This window comes from Hydra vulgaris, chromosome 10, assembly GCF_038396675.1.
Source record: "Hydra vulgaris chromosome 10, alternate assembly HydraT2T_AEP".
In the NCBI taxonomy this organism is placed as follows: Eukaryota; Metazoa; Cnidaria; class Hydrozoa; order Anthoathecata; family Hydridae; genus Hydra; species Hydra vulgaris.
The window spans coordinates 23,095,924-23,117,752 of NC_088929.1; the positions used below are offsets into that span (position 1 = coordinate 23,095,924).

The following is a 21,829-nucleotide window of genomic DNA, read 5'->3' on the forward strand; positions in this document are numbered from 1 at the left end:
ATTTTATAATGTATTATTTGAATTAATATTTTTTTTTAACGTAAGTGTAAACAATTTAACGTTAGTGTAATCCATTGTTTTTATCCATCAGTAGCAGACAGTTTTCAATTTATTTTTGCTACTAACCATTACAATTAGGTTTTATAATAAACATCCTCCAATATCCTTCAAACATTTGATTATGTAAATCTAATGTTCAATGTATGTTAATAGCCTGGCATCATAAATATTTTGCAAATTTTTGCAATAAATAAAGTTGTTACCAATAAATCATATTTATTGGTTACAATTTTTACTAATGTTAGAGCTTTAAAAGCTTATTAAAAACGTGTTTTTGCAATAAATAGTATTTATTGCAAAAACACGTTTTTAAAACGTGTTAACACGTTATTAAAACGTTATTAAAACGTGTTAAACACGTTATTAAAAACGTGTTTTTGCAATAAATAGTATTTATTGCAAAAACACGTTTTTAATAAGCTCTTATAACTCTAATATTATGTTATAACTTTTTAACTACAAATCAATTACGCAAAGTGTGTAAATTCCAATATAAAACAATTTTTTATTTACAAATGGTTTTAATAAAATGCAAAATCTCCATCTTCTGGTCGACTACCAGAAGATGGAGATAAGCTTCAAAAATGTCACTAGTCAAATAATTTAATATTAGTTTCAAAAGTTTTATTAAATAAATAAAAACAGAAATGATGTTTTATGTATGATAGGAAAGCGTGGCCTGGTATCTCTTTATTTTAAAGCAGGTTTTGATGGTTTTATAGGCTAAAGCATATATAAACAAAAAATGTCTGTTAAAAGTCTTCACAACTTCAAACAGGAAGAATCATTGTTTTTAATTTTCATTGTTCCAACTCAGATTACAAAATCCAAAACCTTCTTATACTTTCTATTGCCGACCTTTAAGATTTATATTTGAAAAAGAAACAACTAATTTATTAATCGTTGAAGAAACTACTTTCAAAAATGAGATCTTTAATCTTGTAGAAACTTCATTCATAGATGAGACTTTTTGTGTGTCTCATTTATCTTTCATATAAAATTCCTATCAAAAAATGAAAAACATTAGGCGACGCAGAGATAGCTCTTGTTAAAGAACAAAAAATGAATAAACAAAAAGGATTCCAACAAAAAATGGGACTTATTGTTGACTTTCTAAAACTTGGAGGATCTGGAAATTCAAAAAACGGCTATACTGCTTGAAAAGATGTTTTAAATTAAGATTGTTTTGCTTAAGTTATGAGAATAAACACAGAGCTAATTGTAAAGATGCACATAATCTTAATTTGTATATCAAGTGGATTTCGAATAGATACTTGTAAGTTTCGCCTATTTTGTCTAGAGACTGCAAAGCTCTATTCATTCTTCTACCATTACATGTCTCAGAGTCTTCACAAGATCTTAATTTATGGAGCAGAAATAATAGAAAGTCTATTATTTTTAAAAGGTCTATTTAGTGAAGAAGCTAAATAAGCTAGAAATAAAGAATTTAGAAAAAAAAGGAACACCATTCCTGTAAAAATTCATGAATAAAGGCAAATGAAGATGTAATAGAAAGAATTTTATGCATATCTGATCCAGTTATTTCATCTTATAGAAAAACTGTTTCATCAGTAAAAAAAATTTCTTGCGCGTGTTGTTGAACTTTTATTTCCGAGAACTCTACGTTCTAGAATAAAGACAAATCTAATTTTTAATTGTTATTTAAAAAAAAAAACTTTTTCTATAGGTTTTAAAGTTTTTAGTATCAAATATGAGCTTGATATTTATTTGATTTGTATAGTTAATTTACAACAGTTCTAATAAAAAAAAAAAAAAAAAATTTTCGGCACGGTTTTGTCTCACTGTGCACAGGTCGGTTTTCGAAACGCTTAGAAACGCCGCTCCAATGTACCTAATTTTTATTCGTGTAAAATGAAGAGGTTCTGTATTATATTCACATTTACTACGACACTATAAACAATGGACATAGAAGTTGGAGCTGCTTTGCTTCCAAATATTCTTATTTCAATTGTTTTTCTTGCGATCGGCGTTGTATCGTATGTCGTATTCTTTAAAAAGCCCGATGAAAGTCATTTAAAAAAAATTGATGTTAATAAAAAAGTGAATAACCACTCAGAAAATGGGGAAAATATGTCGAAAAGCAATGTTCAACTGGAAAAAAAAAAAGTCTCAAAAGAACCCTCTAAAAAAAATAGTGCTAATTCAAGTGGAAAAGAAATAAACCATTTACATCCTTATTTAATTACATCTTTAAAAGGTCATACTTCGTCAGTGTTAGGCTTAGATTTTAGCAGCAATGGAAAATATCTTTTGTCTTGTTCTGAAGGTACATTTCTATCTTTTTTAGTTTCACATGTTTGATGTAATATATTACATCAAACATGTAAAACCAGTTTAACAACCACGATATAAACCAGTATATATATCTTAACAGGTATAAATAGTTTAATGATAAAAAATTAAAAAAAATAATTTTTACTGATAGTGTTTTTTTTAATAATCTAAAATAACAAATATGATATATCCTTTAAAAATATATACCGACGCTACTGTAAGTAGCTGTTTCACTATAACATCATCATTGATGTTTAGATCATAGTTTAACCTGGATTTTTAGATGTGAGTCTATATGTGCTTATATATATTTGATATCTATCATATATTTTATAGAAATTATTTTTAGATTTAATTCTATATATTGACAAACAAGGCCAGCTTAAAATCAGCAAACTTGTTTGCGATTGTTATAACTTTGTCAAAACTTATTTAAAAAACTATATCAAAAGATAGGTGTATGAAAGGATTATGTGTTTATGTTGGTCACTAGTTAACAGGTGCTTCAAGAAAGTTAAAGGGGGCACTAAACCACCGCATTTACCATCCAAAAAATGTAAATTACATAAATAAAAGTGTGTAATTAAATGAAGTTAGTAGGTTTTTATATAAATAGTTGTATTTATTTCACAAGAAAACATTAGAAGTGTATCTTATAGTTAGGGGGTGATGGTTTAATACACCCAAGTATAAAAAAATTATTTGTATAAATATTTTTTTATCAAAACTACTATAACAATTATAACAAATCAATTTTATATTCTACTTGATTACGATATAAACCAGTATATATTGTATATATTTACTACATAGGTTGATATATAGGGAGAAGGGGCATATGGCCCTTTGTCTCTCACCCCCTCCCTGCCTGCGACCTAAACCCTGAAAAAAGATTTTTTTAATTTCTTTCACTGAGCGCTAAAGTAATTAAAACAAAATTTAAATGCAAATATGATATCTCATGTTGCTTGGTATAAACAAAGTGGTTGCTGCTCTACCATCTTAACTATCCAAAAATACGAATTTCTTTAAACTAAAACTAAAATTTTGTTTTCATATTCATATTTTTGTCTTTATATTCATTTTTTTATCAAAACTGTTAAAACAATTATAACAAATTAAATTTATGTTTTACTTGATTACAACGTCCATCAGTAATGCATAGGTTAACTATATGTCAACTGGTAGTTTGACTATTGGGGAGGGGCGTATGGTCATCGCTCATCCGCCTTTGACCTAAACCAAAATTTTTTTATCCAATTGCTTTTACTGTGCGCCAAAGTTACCAAAATAAAACTTAAATGCAATTATGATACCTCATGTCACTTGGTATAACCTAGTGGGAGCTGCTCCATCTTAACTATCCAAAAATACATATTTCTTTAAACTAAAATCAAAGAATATTGTAATTTTATAATTATTTGTATTGTTATGAAATGTGTAAAAATTATTATTAAAAACATGCTAAAAATAACCTATTTATCTGTGTTGTGTTTGTTTCCTTTTGGAATGGGCATTTGCCCCCTCACAACCAAATTAGAAATTTTTTTTTGAAAACAAAATTGTAATAAATTTGCGTTACCAAAAAAATATTATACATAACAACATAATAAAATAATACAATATAACTTTATAAATTAATATTATACAACTGCTATTAATGGAATACTATCACTGTTTTAAAATAGAGAAGTAATACAAATCTCCTTAACAAGAAATAATTTTTAATTACACAGAGGATGCATTTAGTTACTTAGTTTTGTCTTGGGTTTTAGTAATTGATTAAAAATAAAAATTCCAATAATGAACCTATAACAAGTTTCATCACTTGCAATACCTTTTTACAAGTCACAACCTGCTTCATGTCCTGCTGCCTTTTACAAATACACTTTTGTAGGCAAAGGCTAAGAAAAGCCAACTCCAACTTAAAACACCCCCTGCCTTAGGGCTCTTGGTTGAGTAAAGGGTAGAGATCATCTTGGACAGATTTTAAATGCATCTGGCTACTGCCTAGTAGAAGGCCTCCTAGGCAAAAACTTGGGGTAAACAAATTCTATCTGCTGACCAGCCTCGCACCCCTTCTTCAACTATTAGGCTGGCATAGATATAATAATGTTACATTGTTTCCAGTTGAGGATTTGAATGCTGGATCTTCTTGACTCATTGCATGGCTTTTGCTTGTGTCTCTGTTTTTATGACTAGGCAACTCATTATTATCTCCTAATGAGGGTACAGATCTAGAACTCAGTTTTATGGTTCTGAGGCTGGCTGGTAGTCAGGTTTTCTGAACTCTGTGGTAGCTCTCAGAGAGGTTGATTCCATCAGCAGCTGTTAAATATCAGAGTACTTACAGTGCCATGTTGTTCATAGATGGTGTCCCTGTTCATACTCTTGGTGTGCATTGTCGAGGCTATATTTGAAACCCTTTGTTACACCTTAGGGTTTATTAATAGTAATAAGGCTACTGCTTGGACTATTAAATAGTGTACTGAGTACTATCTATGGTTTGAGTTAAGTTCTTTAACAAATTTAAAGATGAAGTACAAAAAAACTATAAACTCAAAAAGCCATCATCATCACCAAGTTCTCTAAACCTATCATTCACTAATATTTGTGGTCTTCAAAGTTACTTTTCTTTGTTGAGTCTTATCTCTTGCAAAGTTCACCAGACCTACCTGCACCTTGTGAGACCAATTTGAGTAGTCTCATCTTCTGATCATAGTGTTGATGGTTATCTTCCTTTAATTCGTAAAGACTTGAATAGTCACATGCTTGGCCTGGGCTTTTTTATTTGTAAGTATTCACCTATTTGTCAAGAAACTAGGAATACACCGATTATTCTTTTATGTGCTTTCCTTTAGCACTAATTCACTCACTTTTTCACTCTATCGTCTTTCTCTTTGTTACATATCGCTCTCCTTCATCTTAAGACTGCACTCTTTTCAATGTAATTTCTGATCAAATTAACCAATATCTCTCTCCTTTATCCATCAGCCAATATTGTTGTTGTTGGTGACTTTAATGCTCATCACACTGAATGGCTTGGCTCTAGTGTCAGTGACTCTGCAGGTGTTAAGGCTCACAACTTTTGTCTTTCTCAATCTTTAACACAAATAGTCAATTTTCCAACTCGATTTCTAGACAATCCGAATCATTTACCTTCTCTACTTGACTTACCTATTACAACTACCTTAAAGCTGATTGGGATTCTTTCCTTTATTTTCTTAGTGATGACCCTTGGGCAGAAATCTTTTGTCATGTCCTGCTGACAAATATGCTATTTACATAACTTCCTAGATTCAGGCTGGCATGGTATCTTTTATTCTTTTTCAACAATTCCAAGTCAAGCCTCACTCTTCTCCATGGTATTTCTGATGCCAAAGCCAGCTTTGGCATCAGACAAATTCTTAGGTCATGAAATCTTGTATTTATCTAAAAAATCTTGTGACTCCTGGAGAATCTTTAACAGTATCAATAATAAGGGCAAATCTGTTATTTCACCTCTCTTGTACAATTCAGATTTTTTCGCCTCACCTAAACACGAAGCTGAGTTGTTTGCTAAGAACTTTTCATCAATATCATTTCTTGATTCCACTAGTTGTGTTCTACCTGATTTAGCCAACAAACAGGTTGCTCCATTGCTTGACATTCGTATCACTCCAGCTTCTCTATTTAAAGTGATTTCCTGCTTAGACTCTTCTACAGCTTGTCATCCAGACAACATACCTGTTGCCTGGACGACAAGCTGTAAAAGTATTCTTTAGAGCTGTTGTATTCTTTGGAGCTGTTGTCTATACTTTCAAAACTATTTAACAAGTACCTAACAAAATCTTATTTTCCAGCCTGCTGGAAAGCGGCGTCTGTTATCCCTATTTTCAAAAATTCTGGAGAGCAATCTGACTTGTCTAACTACCGTCCCATTAGTCTTCTTCCTATCATAAGCAAGGTTTTTGAATCTTTAATTAACAAACAATTAATCTCTGATCTTGAATCTAATAACTTACTTTCTGATCATCAATATGGATTTTGATCTTCTTATTCTACAGCTGATTTGCTAACAGTAATAGCCGATAGGTTTTATTGTGCATTAGATAGAGGTGGAGAGGTTAAAACTATCACTCTTGACATTTCTAAAGCTTTTGATAAAGTTTGGCATGCTGGTCTTAGGCTTCAGAGACTTCTGGAGTGTCTTTTTAAAGATTCTCAAGAAGTCTCTAAAGCCTAAATTTTGCTTCTGCCTTTATTATAGACACTGTTAAAACAGTGTCCATAATAAAGAAAAATCTGTTTTTCCATTTCTCTTGCATGGTTCATATTTTGTCACCTTACCTAAGTGGTTTTCTGCTTAGACTCTTCTACAGCTTGTGGTCCGGACAACATGCCTTTTATTGTCTTGCAGAAGTGTTCTCCACATCTGTCATCTATACTTTCAAAACTATTTAACAAGTGACCCTTCTATCATAAGCAAGGTTTTTGAGTCTTTAATTAGCTAACACTTAATCTCTCATCTTGATTCTAATAACTCTCCTATAATATATATTATTTTGGTTTTCTCATTTTACTGCTGACTTGTAAACGATAATAACTGATAGGTTTTATTGTGCATTAGATTGGTATGATAAGGTTAAGGCTTTCGCTCTTGACATTTCTAAAACATTTGATAAAGTTTGACATGATGGTTTCCTCCATAAGCTCTCTTATGATGTATCAGGTAACATCTTTAAGATTATTGAATCCTTTTTTTACCAAACGTAGTATTAAAGTTGTCCTCTATGAACAACACTCTTCTTTATATCCTGTAACTTCAGGGGTTCCTTAAGGTTTTATTCTTGATCTTATACTTTTTTCAATTTATATTAACGGTCTTCCAGAGATTCTCACATCTAAGGCGGCATTGTTTGCTGATGATACTCACATTTATTCTTGTCTTTATAAGAAGCCAACATTCACTGATTGCTTGGAGAAGTCATTTGAATTTGAAAAGGATTTCACTTCTACTACAGTATGGGGCTCTTAGTGGCTGGTTATCTTTAACTCAGATAAAACTCAATTTTTTTTCAGCAAATCATTGTTATAACAATCTAGATCTTCTCATATTTATAAATGTTAATGTACATGAATAAATTATCCTGCTCACCTAACTCTGGATTCTGTTCTTTATCTCTATAAGTTTCAAATCGGTCCTTTATGGAATACTGTTGTCATATCTGGAGCGGATCTTTAAATGATACCCTTTCACTTTTAAACAATGTGTAAAAACACATTGTAAACATTGTTGGATCTGCTCTTGCAGCCAACTTCCAACCATTATCTCGTTGTAATGTTACTTCTCTTTCTCTTTTCTACAAATACTATAATGGGCACTGCTCTAAAGAGTGAGCATCTCTTTTGCCATCTACTAATATTCATTTTACTTGTCATTTAGTTAAGTCTCATCCTTTTACTGTTACTGTTCCTAAGTGCTCCAAAAGTTCTTATTCGTCTAGTTTTTTTCCTAGAACATCAGTTCTTTGGAATTCGCTTTCTTTATCTTGTTTTCCTGATTCATATAATTTGCACATTTTTATGTCATCTGTTAATCGTTATGTTGCACTATAAACTTTATCTTTCCTCTTCCAGTAACTTCCAACTCTAATAATGGTTGCTTGGAGCCTTGTTGAAAGCGAAGATGTTAAAAAAAGTTTTTTTTTCTGAGAGGCGGAATCCAATAAAACAAGTTAAAGTATTTTAAAATGAACACCTGAAGTTTGAACAATTTTACTTGGGCAAGTTTAATTTAAAAAATACCAACATAGTTCGAGTTTTTTTTTCAGATATTGTCTTGAATATTTTAGTTGGAGTTATTACAAAAAATTGGATATTAGTCTTTTTTTAAACAGAAAAAAAAGCATGGTCAAATACTTAAACTTCTTACTTATAAAACAGGAATTATGAAAAATCTAAAGAAAAAAACTGTGGTACTTTTACATACTTGATATATTTAAGGGGGCATTAATTATTTTTTGGATAATTTTTTAAAATTAAATTTTTTTTTTTTAATGATCAAAGAAACTTAATCCTAAACTTAAAAATTTTTAGTTATTATTTTCTAATAATTTTTAAAAAAGCATTCATAAAATAAAAATAAAAGCTTCTACGCACTTGTTTATTAAGCCCCTTTCCTCCCTCAATTTATTTGATCTGGACAAAAATTGTCACCCATCTTTTTTTTTCCCCCCCCCCCCCCCCACCATGTATTAAGCACCTGAGAGTAATTTGAAAGTAATATAGCTGAAAAAGTTTTGGCCATATCAAATTGTTTCTTTAGTTATTGTTGACTTTTTCTGTTAACTTGTTAGTTTTATAAAATCTGATCTTAAATTTCAAAAGCTTAATAAAATTTTACCCAGGACAAGTTGAATTATAAAAATGCAGATGTATAACTCAATTTTTTTCTTCAGAATTTCTTTTGAATAATTTAGTAAGAGTTATAACAAAGAATCATATTGTGGTCTTCCTAAAGCAGATTATAAAACATTATCAAGTGTACTTAAGTTTTTTACTAAAACTAGACAAATTAAGTTTTTAGAGCATGCAGGGGACAGGTACAGTGAAAGGATGTGACTTTGCTGAATAACCTTTGAGCAGCTATGATATTATTTATAGAAGAGAGAATGCAACTTTACAATATTGGGAGAGATGCACAAGCTTTTTAGATATAGCAGGTTTACAATGCGTTTTTTTTTAGTCTAGAAAGGAAAAAGCATCGATACAAAAACAAGGCAAATATAATAACAGTGTTCTGTACAAGTGATTTAATGATAAAAGTATTCTATACAGGAGCAGATGAGAAATTTGTAGAGGTAGAGAATGGAATTAGAAGTAAGTTGATGGTGAGCAAGATAAAGAGAAGCAATCTTAGCTGATGTTAACCTTACAATTGATTGTATCTATGGCTTCCATATATACAATTATTTGCAAAGTTAATAGCTGTTTTATTGTAATAATATTGTTCACTATTGATCTCTTGAGAAGGTTACCATTTATTGTTATAGGGATGTCAACAGTATTGTGATAGTTGTTTGCAGTAAATAGATTAGTTTTGTTACAGAAATGAGACCTGATTCAAGATCAGTTGCCTGTTCTAAGCAATCAAAAAGAAACTTTTTGTCAAGACAAATGTATAAAGTTGACTCATCAACAACTAGAGCCACTTAAGGTTGTAAGGAAGATCATTAATGTAGATAAGAAATAATACAGGACCAAGGATAGAGCCTTGAGGTACCCCAGAAGTTACTGGAAGTGAAGGAGAGTTTTGCTCTTCAAAGAAGATATTAATAAAGCAGTTAGAAAGAAATGATTTGATGATCTCAAAATCAGATAAACTTTATGAAACAAGCTTATGGAAAAGACCAGCATGCCAAACTTTATGGAAAGTTTTAGATATGTCAAGAGCAATAGCCCTTGTCTCATCACCTCCATCTGATGCATGATAGAGTCTTACAGTCACAGCAGTTAGCTAGAGTCAGCCATAGAACAAGAAGAACAAAAACTTTATTGACTGTCTCACAGTAAGTTATTTGACTAAATGTGTTAAAAACTTGTTCGTGAAAAACTCAAAGACTTTGCTAATAATAGAAAGAGGAATGATCCAACTATTGTTCCAGAGTTTTGAATTTTCCAGCAGGTAGGAAAACAAGATTAAATCAAGCATTTATTAAATAGTTTGGAGAGAGTTAAATAGTGTTCTGGAGAACACTTTTGTTAAACAATGACAGGAATGTTGTCTGGACCACAAGCTGTTGAAGAGTTTAATTGAGATATGACTTTTACAACAGAAGCTAGATTTATTTGAATGTCTAACAACAGGTTCACCTGTTTAACTGGAATTGCAGGAAGAGTATGGCCGTAAGATTCAAGAGTCAAATTAGAAGAAAAGTTTTTTGCAAATAGTTCTGCCTTATTCTTGGGAGAGTTAATAAGATTAGTCCCATGGATTAGAGGTAAATTGTTAGACTTACCTTTGTTAATGATGCTGTTGAAGATTTTCCAAAAGTCTCTAGAGCCTAACTTCTTTGTGTTGGTACAAGGTATAGAAAACTGGGAATAATGAAGCTTAGCATCAGATAGCACTTTTTTACATTGATTTCTTGCAATAGTAAATAGGAGTTTGTTCTCAAGAGAGTTGTTCTTTTGAAAAAGACCTGTAGAATAAGGCTTGACTTGGAATCAACAGGAAGGAAATAATGCTTCCATACCTACCTTGATCCAGGAGGTTTTGTAGGAGGCACATTTATCAGTGGAAAAAGAAAAGACAGCCCAAGGACTGTCACAAAGAAATTCACAAAAAGAATCCCAGTCAGATTTAAGGTAACAACAATATTTGCTGAGGGGTAAAGAGAAAGGACAATTTGATCAGAAATTACCTCTAAAAGGTTGCAGTCTTGAGAAGAAGAACTATAATGTACAAACAGACAGGTGATAGAGTGAAGATGTGCGAAGTGAAAGCTCGTAATAGAATGGTAAGAGGATTCAAACCTGATTTTTTGATATCTTGGTGAATTGATGCATAAGTATGTTTCTAAGCCAAGCATTGTCACTTATTGGAGTCTTTACAAATCAAAGGATAGTACCCATAATACTGAGATCTGAAAAAGGAACAGCCGAATTTACATTAGTCTCACAAAGAGCAAGTCTGGTTAATTTTGAAAGAGGTAAGATTCAATTGATGAAAAATTACTTTGAATACCAGGAATATTTGCGAAAGATTTTGAAACACTGGTCAAAGTGAAAGTGTTAGGTGAAAAAAACAGTTAGGTGGTCAAAGTGAATCAGTTATATTGGTCACTAAATTGGAATTTATGGTCACTAAATTGTGACCATAAATTCAAGTCCAATCATTGGCATGTTTGCTGGTGATTATTTTATACAATTTACTTCTTATTAAAGGTTATCTAGTTTAAAAATAGTTTGGTTTAGTTTTGCTTAAGCAAAGAAAATGAAATTTAAAATTGACTAAGTATTTGCTTTTCATTAAATTTATATAATATTTATGATTTTTATATATCTAATTGTTTTCAAAAAATGTTTGATACTTTTTTAAACATCTTCGCTTCCAACAAGGCTGCAAGCAGCCACTAATTAAAGTTGGAAGTTACTGAAAGAGAAAAGATGAAGATTGTAGAGCAAGATAACGATTGACGGACAACTTAAAAGATTGCAAATTATATGAATCAGGAAAGCAAGATGAAGGGAGCGAATCCCAAAGAACTGATGTTCGAGGAAAAAAACTAGACAAATAAGCATTTTTGGAGCACTTAGGAACAGTCACAGAAAAAGAATGACACTTAATTGAATGACGAGTAACACGAGAATGAATTTTAGTAGATGGCACAAGAGACACTAGCTCTTTAGAGCAGTGCCCATTATAGTATTTGTAGTAAAGAGAAAGAGAAGCAACATTACGACAATGTGATAATGGTTGGAGATTGGCTGCAAGAGCAGGTCCAACTATGTTTACAATGCGTTTTTGCACCTTGTCTAAAAGAGAAAGGGCATCATTAGAAGATCCGCCCCAGATATGGCAACAGTATTCCATACAAGACCGGATTTGAGATTTATAGAGATAGAGAATAGAATCCAAAGTAAGAAAGTGACGAGCTCGATAAAGAGATGCAACCTTAGCAGATGCTAATTTTGCAACTTATTTGATATATGGTTTCCAAGAAAGATTGGAAGTAAGAGTTAATCCTAGTAGATGAAGAGTAGATGACTCATCGAGTACATCACCGTTCATAAATATAGGAAGATCTAAATTATTGCGATAACGATTGGCTGAAAAAAATTGAGTGATATGACAAGATGGAATATATAGTGTTATTATTGCATCTTGAAAATATGACAAGATGGAATAGTAGTGTTATTATTGCATCTTGGCATATCGGCACAATTCTTTATAAAGTTTTTTAGGACTTCATAAGTTCTGTTATTTAAGACAAGTCATTTTAAGTGACCACTTTGTCAATAAGGTTAAAATCTACAGATAAAGATTAATTAAACAACATGCATGCTTGATTTATATGCATGCTTGATTAATATTTCAAGTATGCGTTTATTAACTAAAGCACATGAATAGTTACAGAATAATGCAGATTCAAAGTTATTTTCTTTGATTGAAAAACAGTAGAATGTTTTAATTGTAATAATGCCAATAAAGGTCAAGTTAAAGAATATATAAAATTAAAAAGTATATAATTTTGATCTTTAAAGTAAATGTCATAAAATAAAAATCTGATAAATTAATTTAAAGTTAACATAAAATAATTACAGAAAAAAGAAGAAAAAAAAGAGAAAGAAACAAAATTTTTTTTTTGGAAAGCATTTTTTTTATCTCTTGCGAAAATATTTGCGTCCATGTAGGCGAGCCCAAAAAAGCAAGCCCAAAATATATATATATATATATATATATATATATATATATATATATATATATATATATATATATATATAATAAACTTAATAATTTAAAATTGTCAAACAAATTCTGCCCAACAAATATCTATATCTATATATATTACATTTCTCTTCTTCTTTGTGAATAAAATGTTACTAAATATGAAAATTTTGACGAGCACTATAATAACAAGTTTTTTTTAAAGAAAGCTTTTTTTCAAATTTTCTTAAAAGGCAACTTATTGGCATTAAATTACTTTTATTAAATTGGTAAGTTAAATTGCGAATTCAATAAAAAATAAATAACAAAGTTAGTGAATTGATAATTTATAATTGATATTAATTTGAACATTTGGTGTCTTTAAAGCTTAGTGCAAAAACTAACATCTAAATGGGTGGAACGACTTTTACTTAATAATCAAGCATATGCTAAGTTTAATTTTTTTATTTTTTTATTTAAAAAAAAAACGCTTTTAAACATTAAGTTTGCCATCCATGTTTAAATTACATCATGTGACAAGTTTATAAAGAATAACTTGATAAAAAACATCAAAATATTTAATTTTCTTCACCAAAAAGTTTATATTTTATGCAGGCTTTACTTTACTAGTATTTTAAATGGGCTATAGCTCGCTATAGGTGCTATATATAACGTATATACATTTATTAGGCTGTTACAGAAAGCGTGTGAAATAAATATGTATTTTTTCCAACAAAATAATTTATTTATTAAATAAATAGCTTTGTCAATTCTTTTTTTAAAATTATTTTGTTCTTTGTTTAGTTCATCAAGATCTTACTTTACTAAACCAAGAATATTTTGTAGTAAACAAAAGATAAAAAATAATTAAACGCTTATAGTTATGTTTAGAATACAGTTTTTTTTAAAAAAAAATTTTTTAAAGCTTTTAAATGACTTTATTTGTTTAGTTTTTTAAGTTTATTTTTTTTAATTTTCTCTTTTGATAAAATTTCTTTTAAACTTTTTAGTACCATTTTTTTTAGATTTCTTTTTTTTAAAAAATTAAACTGTCAAAACATGCAAACAGCTGTGGTCAAGTTGTCTAAAAAATTTAAATAAAGCATGGACAAACAATCCACCCGATAGAATGCTCCGATGCTTCCTATAACAGCTTGGTATATGTATATATATATATATATATATATATATATATATATATATATATATATATATATATATATATATATATATATATATATATATATATGTTTTATATATACATATATGTATATGATATTGTTTTGTGAACAATATTTTATACATATGTAATATGTATATATATACATATTAATATTGCTCAAACTTGTAAAGAATGTTTGTTTTTGCAACTTTTGATCAGAGTAATTACAATAAGTTTTGAAAAAATCAACGTTTTACATTACATCATAAAAGTATATTAAAAAAGTTAAATTTACTCATAAAATGTGATTTTCATTTTATCATTATTTATCATTATTTGAATCTAAAATTATGAAAATAAATTTTATCATTATACTCTGCCAACACAGATCATTGGACAACAACAGTAATTGATATATCTTTGGCTACATATCTCAGTAAATTTTCATATAGCTACATGTCTCAGTAAATTTTCATATAGCTACATATCTCAGTAAATTTTCATATAGCTACATATCTCAGTAAATTTTCATATAGCTACATATCTCAGTAAATTTTCTGAATTACAACAATATTGTTGCGATTCAAAGAATTTTTTTATGCACGATATATTTTGAATGGAATTTAATTAAGTCTCATCCTTTTACTGTGACTGTTCCTAAGTGCTCCAAAAATTCTTATTCATCTAGTTTTTTTCTTGGAACATCAGTTACTTGGAATTGGCTCCCTTTATCATGTTTTCCTGCTTCATATAATTTTTTAAGTCATCTGTCAATTGTTATCTTGCTTTATAAACTTCATCTTTTCTCTTTCTCCAGTAACTTCCAATTCTAATAATGGTTGCTTGGAGCCTTGTTGGAAGTGAAGATGTTAAAAAAAAAAGTTATCAGTCAGTTAGTCAAGTGTAAAGACAGATTCTCTATGGCAATATGCATATTTCAAAAGAGTCCATCATGGATTGAATAATATATGACATATTTCAAAAAATACATCATGGATTAACATCATTGTTAAACATAAAAACTGATTAACACACTATAATAATCTACCTTGTGCAATTAAAACTTGTCATTTTGTTATCTTTTTGAAAAGTTTTTTCACTCTTTATTCACATCATTCATTTGTTTTCAATAAATAAAGATATATATTTTCATATTCCCTATCACAAATTTTGACTAAAATATTATGAGTCTAAAAGAATACCCTAATATTTAAAATAATAATAATATTTGTATTGGAAAAAAATATATAAAATTTTAAAATGATTAAAAATAATAATTTTTATACAATTTTTTTGCATTAAAATATATTAACATTTATATATAAAATTATATATAATATTTATATATCATTTTATATATAAATGATTTATATAAAGGATTTCAAAAAAATACTTTTGTTTCTTTATTAAACAATTTTAAAGAAAAAGTGTGAGAAGTAGTCACATAGTTATTAAAAATTTAATTTTTTTTACTACATTTAGATAGGACAGTAAGATTGTGGACTGTTAAAGATTTTTTTTCAAAAGATCACAAGTTAGTTTTTTTTTTAAATTTATTTATGTTAATAAAAATTATAAAAGGTAATAAATAGTTTATTTTTAAATAATATAAATTCATTTTTTTATTTCAATATAGTAGTTCCGAGGTTCCGAGTTTGATCCCCACCACGTCCCTGGTAGTACTGCGCTCAACTTGTTTCTCCGCGCTGCGGCCTTGTTTGTCAAGGTTCGTTTTTCGGAGTTATAGAGTTGAGAGAGGGTTATAATCACTATTAAGTAGCCTCCTCGGCCTTAAGGAGGTGAATAACAAAAAAAAAAAAGTTTGTTTAGTTTAGTCAAGGCAAAATACATATTTGCTATTGCTGTTATATTCCTGATTAAATAGAACCAACCACTTAGTTAAACCCTTGTTGAGGTTTGATTAAATTTTTTTTTCAAATTTTATTTGATAGACTGCCTACCCAAACGGAATTCTCAGTTGTTGTAGCAGCACTCCTTGCATCTATACCTATTTGTCAGTTGATTTAGCAGCACTCCCATAAGTTTTACGTATTTGTCAGAAAACATAGCAACACTCCTCACATGTTCTACCTATTTGTCAGTTAATGTAAACAGTAAAAAAATAGAAATAAAAACATTCAGAATATTTTTATTAAAAATAAAAATAATAATAAATATAAATATAAATAAAAACATTCTTTTAAATAAATAAAAACATTATTTTATAAAAAAAAAGTTTATTTTGGATCTTACTGTATAGAAAATGACATTTTTACTAAAAATAAAAATTATGCGTTTTTACAAAGTTTTTTAGATATTTTTTTATTTTCATCAATGTTTTTTCTAAAATAATTATTTTTGAAGTTTTTATATAATTTCTTTTCTTTTGAGATCCAACAAGATATACTTCTAAAAAATTTTTTTTTATCATTATTAGGGACTAATTAAATGTTCAAGGGTCTTGAGGAACCACTAAAAATATTTCTTATTCAAAAAACTTTAAAATCCAGTGTTATTTTATCATATAGAACGCATTAAGAAGAGGGCTGCAGATATTTTTTAAAAACATTGTTTTTTGAACCACTCCAATATATATATTAATATCTTAATTAATATTAATAAAATATATATCCTGACCTATATTATCTATGATAAAGTTCCTGCCAATTTACCTAAATTTATTGCTTTTTTGTTAAATTTATGGCGTTGCACATTGGTCTGAGGCCAATGGAATGAAACTCAACAGCTCAAAATGTAAAGTCATTAGAATTAATGCCCATTGCTGCAACACTCATGCTCTACCATCTCCCATACTCTATAAAACTGTACTTGAAATTGTATACAGCTATAAGTACCTTGGAATCCTGCTCAATGAGAATCTTGATTGGGACCAACAATGGATAAAAGTGCACAACACTATAAAATCAGTGCCATTTCTACTCAAGCGCCTTAAGCAAATCGGGCACACTCAGCCCAACCTTCTACAAGTCTACAGATCTTAAGCTATTAGCCACATGATATATAGTGCCCCAGTTCTTACCTCTTGCAGTCTTGGAACAAAAAAAGAGATACATTTCCACAAAAATGTCTTACACATCATCGGAGTTGATGCAACCAACTTGAGCTGTCTCAATATTTGTTTTGACATTGAAGAATTACCAATAGCAGAAATCCCAACAGATTCCCATTCTCTCTAAATACTGCAATCACTACTACCTATCAACAATCCTTTATTCAAAAATACCTACATATTCTTTGTGATGGTGTCAGTGACCTCTACCTCACACGAAACAATGATCAGTTCTTTTTCCTGCGTTCTTAGCTAACTTTTACTAATTATTTAACAATAGATAAAATTGTAATGCATTATTTGCATTACAATTTTATCTATCGCAGAGCAACAAGTTGGTAAAATAATTTTTGTACTATTCTTAACTATATTTATATTCATTGATAAGCTTTAAATTTCTTAGTAAAATATTTTAGCGTTTAGAAATTAAAACCTTTTAAAGTTTGAACCTCCCTCAATTTAAGGGAGTTACAAATTTTATATGGTCATAATTTTTGAACATTTAAAGATTATACTGCGAAACTATCAACTTGTTGTCATTGCGTTTGGGACAAGAAGGAAGAAAATTTTGGAGGTTTTTTGTTTCCAAGCTGCAATCATTGCTATTTTTTGCAAAGCATCCTTATTTGACATAAGTATAAACATATAAATGTTTGGAGTTTGCTTTATGTCTGAAAGTAAGCCATCTCAAAGACCAAAAAAAGCTGGATCTGCCCCTAATATAGATTAAAAGAGTTTTTTCAGTAGTCTATATTTTATGAAAGCAGCCAAGAAAATTCAATGTTTTCTTTTAAAACAATGCCTAACAAGGGACCTTTTTTTACATAAATGCTTTGTTTTAACTAAAGATTTTAAGCAACTATCCAAATAAAACTGGGGCTATTATCTATTAAAATTTTTTAATTTTAAATAATAATTATGAAATTTTAGCCTCAAATTGTCTAATACACTAGTGCTGACCCTGCTTATATTGTCAATCTATTCAAGCAAAAAAAAAAAGAAAAAAGAAATTTTATATAATTACAAGCTAGTATAATATCAAATGTATCCATGTTTTGTTTATCAAATCAATCATTATTGAGTCACAAAGTATCTGTTCCTATAATTTGTTGCCATGACATTAATGTGTTTTTACAATTTTGTAGCTATAAAAATAACGGTTTTAAATAGGTGTATTATAGAGAAGTTTTTATTTGCTTTCTGCATGATACTTCTTCATTAATCTCAAAGTGAACATCTTCCTGAGAATTAACATCTTTTATAGGTCAGAAGACTTTTTGATTTCAAATGGTATTTTCATTCTTTGCAAGAACCAATTCGGCGTTGATGTTCAAAATAATTTTCAAGTAGATCTTGACAAAATCTTTCTGTTAATACATAAGACACACCATTAGAAAGTAAAAATTTTACTCAACTCAATAGCAGAAGTAACAGTAATTTTAATTCCTTATATAGGTTTATAGGTTAGCCACAATATAAATATTTTACTTCTATCATTTAGAGTAAACTTACCTTGACGGTTATTAATGAAACCACTTTTTTAAATATGGCAAAAATTCTATTTTAAGCCAGTTAAAACTATTGTCAGATAAAAATCGATAGAAGTCAGATAGAAGCCTATAGTCAGATAGAAGTCAATAGAAGTCGATAGTCAGATAAAAGTCGATTGAAGAAATTTTTTTTTTTCTTAACTTCTTCGCTTCCAACAAGGCTGCAAGCAACCACAATTACAGTTGAAGTTACTGGAAGAAAAAAGATGAAGTTTATAGAGCAAGATAATGATTGACAGGCGACTTAAAAGATTGGAAATTATAATAATAAGGAAAGCAAATTCCAAAGAATTGATATTCCAAGAAAAAAAACTAGACAAATAAGAGTTTTTGGAGCACTTAGGAACAGTCACAGAAACAGGATGAGACTTAATTGAATGACGAGTAACATGAGTATGAATTCTAGGAGATTGCACTAGAGACACTAGCTCTTTAGAGCAGTGCCCATTATTGTATTTGTAGAAAAGAGAAAGAAAAGCAACATGATGATGTTATAATGGTTGGAGGTTAGCTGCAAGAGCAGGTTCAACTATGTTAGCAATGCGTTTTTGCACCCTGCCTAAAAGAGAAAGGACATCATGGTAAATCATGGAAAGAGTCCCAGTGTTAAATTCACTCTCAAATGTAGTGATTGAAGAAACACTTGGGTTGTAAAACTTTGTAAGAATATGTTTTTTAAAACAATTTAAAAAAGTTTCAACCAGAGGAAACACCCTGACATAATGAGTAAGTTGATAAACGAGTAATAATACTCAATAAAGTAATGTTTTTTACTTGTTTGTTATAATTAGAATATTTCTCATGCTTATCAGGTAAATTCCAAGCAAAAGATTGTATTGTAAATATAACACTAGTCAAAATATATACTTCATATTGGTTGTAGGTAAATGCTGTCTACTTTAAAAACTTTGACTAAATTTTTTGATATGACAAGTTCCCATGATTCCAACTTAAGGGTACAGACAAATCTACAAATTCTGAAAACAATTTATAAAAAGAATGGTCATCGTTTTGAACTTTGTCTGTATCACTACAATCTTGTTTATTAAGAGTAATGAGGCAATGGCAATTAAATAGCTCAGTTTCTCCACCTTCACCCTTAGGTGCATCTCTCTAAAACTATTATCTCATTTTTCTTCATTATCTGAATCCCCCTATCATCATACCTCTTACAACTACCTTGATGCTGACCGAGACTCCTTCTATGAGTTTTTTCGTGATGGTCCTTGGGTAGAAATCTTTTGTCTTGTCCTGGTGATAAATGTGCTTTTTACATAACTTCTTAGATTCAGGCTGGCATTGAATCTTTTAATCTCTCTCGACGATTCCAAGTTAAGCCTTACTCTTCTCCATGGTTTTCCTTATTGTGCTGCTTTTTCCAATCGAAACTATTACTTCATTATCTATCAGAAAACAAACATCTGTTTTTTTATTGCTAAAAACAATTGTAAAAGATTTTGTCTAAGACAAACCCGCCATTCTCAGGTAACAAAATCTCGTATTTCATCTTAAAAATTAGGCTCAATTTTAGAGAATCTTTAACAGCATCTATAGACACTATTAAAGATTCTCAAAAATTTGCCCTTATTATAATAAGGGCAAATCTGTTATTCCACCTCTCTTGTATGGTTCAGATTATGTCACCTCACCTTAATAAACAGTTCAGATTTGTCAAAGACAAAGCTGAATTGTTTAGTAAGAACTTTTCATCAATATCATCTCTTGATTCAACTAGTTTCGTTCTACCTTATATAGCCGACAAACAGGTTGATCCATTGCTTGATAATCGTATCACTCCAGCTCCTCTATCTAAAGTGATTTCCTGCTTAGACTCTTCTACAGATTGTGGTCCAGGCAACATACCTGTTTTAGTCTTGCAGAAGTGTTCTCCGGAGCTGTTGTCTATCCTCTTAAAACTATTCAACAAGTGCTTATCAGAGTCTTGTTTTCCAGCCTGCTGGAAAGCAGCATCTGTTATCCCTATCTTCAAAAATTCTGGAGAGTGATTTGATTCATCTAAGTACCGTCTCATTAGTCTTCTTCTTATAATAAGCAAGGTTTTTGAATCTTTAATTAACAAACACTTAATTTCTCATCTTGAATCTAATAACTTACTTTCTGACCATCAATATGGATTTTGATCTTCTCATTCTACAGCTGATTTGTAAACAGTAATAACCAATAGGTTATATTGTGTATTAGATAGATGTGGGGAGGTTAAGGCTGTTGCTCTCAACATTTCTAAAGCTTTTGATAAAGTTTGGCATGCTGATCTACTTCATAAGCTGTTTTCTTATGGTGTATCAGGTAACATTTTTAAGATTATTGAATCATTCCTTACCAATCGTATTATAGAAGTTTTTCTTGATGGACAGCACTCTTCTTCATATCCTGTAACTTTAAGGGTTCCTCAAAGTTCTATCCTTGACCCTATACTCTTTTTAATTTTCATAAATGATCTTCCAGAAATTCACATTTTAGGTGGGATTGTTCGCTGATGATACTACCATTTAATCTAGTCTTGATAAGAAGCCAACACTTTCTGATTGCTTGGAGGGGGCATTTTAGCATGAATAGGATCTCACTTCTGCTTCAGCATGGGGCTCTTAGTGGCTGGTGAACTTTAACTCTGATAGAACTCAATTTTTCAGTTAATCGCTATCCCAATAATCTTGATCTTCCTATATTTATGAACGATAATGTACCAGATAAATCATTTATCTTCTAGGATTAACTCTTACTTCTGATCTTTCTTTGAAATCATATATCATATCAATTGCAAAATTAGCATCTGCTAAGGTTGTATCTCTATTATGCTCGCCACTTTCGTACTCAGGGTTCTATTTTTTATCTCTAGAATTCTTAAATTTGTCCTTGTTTGGAATACTGTTGCCATATCTCGGGTAAATCTTTCAATGGTGCTCTTTCTCTTTTTGACAAGGTACAAAAATGCATTGTTAACATAGTTGGACCTGCTCTTTCACCCAACTTCCAGCCATTATCACATCGTCATAATGTTGCTTCTCTTTCTCTTTTTGTATAAATGCTATAATGGGCACTGCTCTAAAGAGTTAGCATCTTTGGTGCCATCTACTAAAATTCATTCTCGTGTTACTCATTATTTAATTAAGTCTCATCCTTTTACTGTGACTGTTCTAAGTGCTCCAAAAGTTCTTGTTTGTCTAGTTTTTTCTAGTGTTCTTTGGAATTTGCTTCCTTTATCTTGTTTTCCTGATTCATATAATTTGCACACTTTTATGTTATCTGTTAATCGTTATGTT

General features: G+C 29.9%; 1 protein-coding gene across 1 annotated transcript in view; it reads left to right on the plus strand.

Moving 5' to 3' along the window:
- The first annotated feature begins 1,865 nt into the window (after nt 1-1,865).
- The window catches only part of LOC100202247 (transducin beta-like protein 2), a 109,653-nt gene continuing 89,689 nt past the window's right edge, over nt 1,866-21,829 (plus strand). The window contains exons 1-2 of the mRNA XM_065807545.1: nt 1,866-2,347; nt 15,411-15,462. Coding sequence (XP_065663617.1) covers nt 1,981-2,347; nt 15,411-15,462 — 419 coding nt within the window. The 5' untranslated portion in view covers nt 1,866-1,980. The remainder of the gene's footprint in view (nt 2,348-15,410; nt 15,463-21,829) is intronic.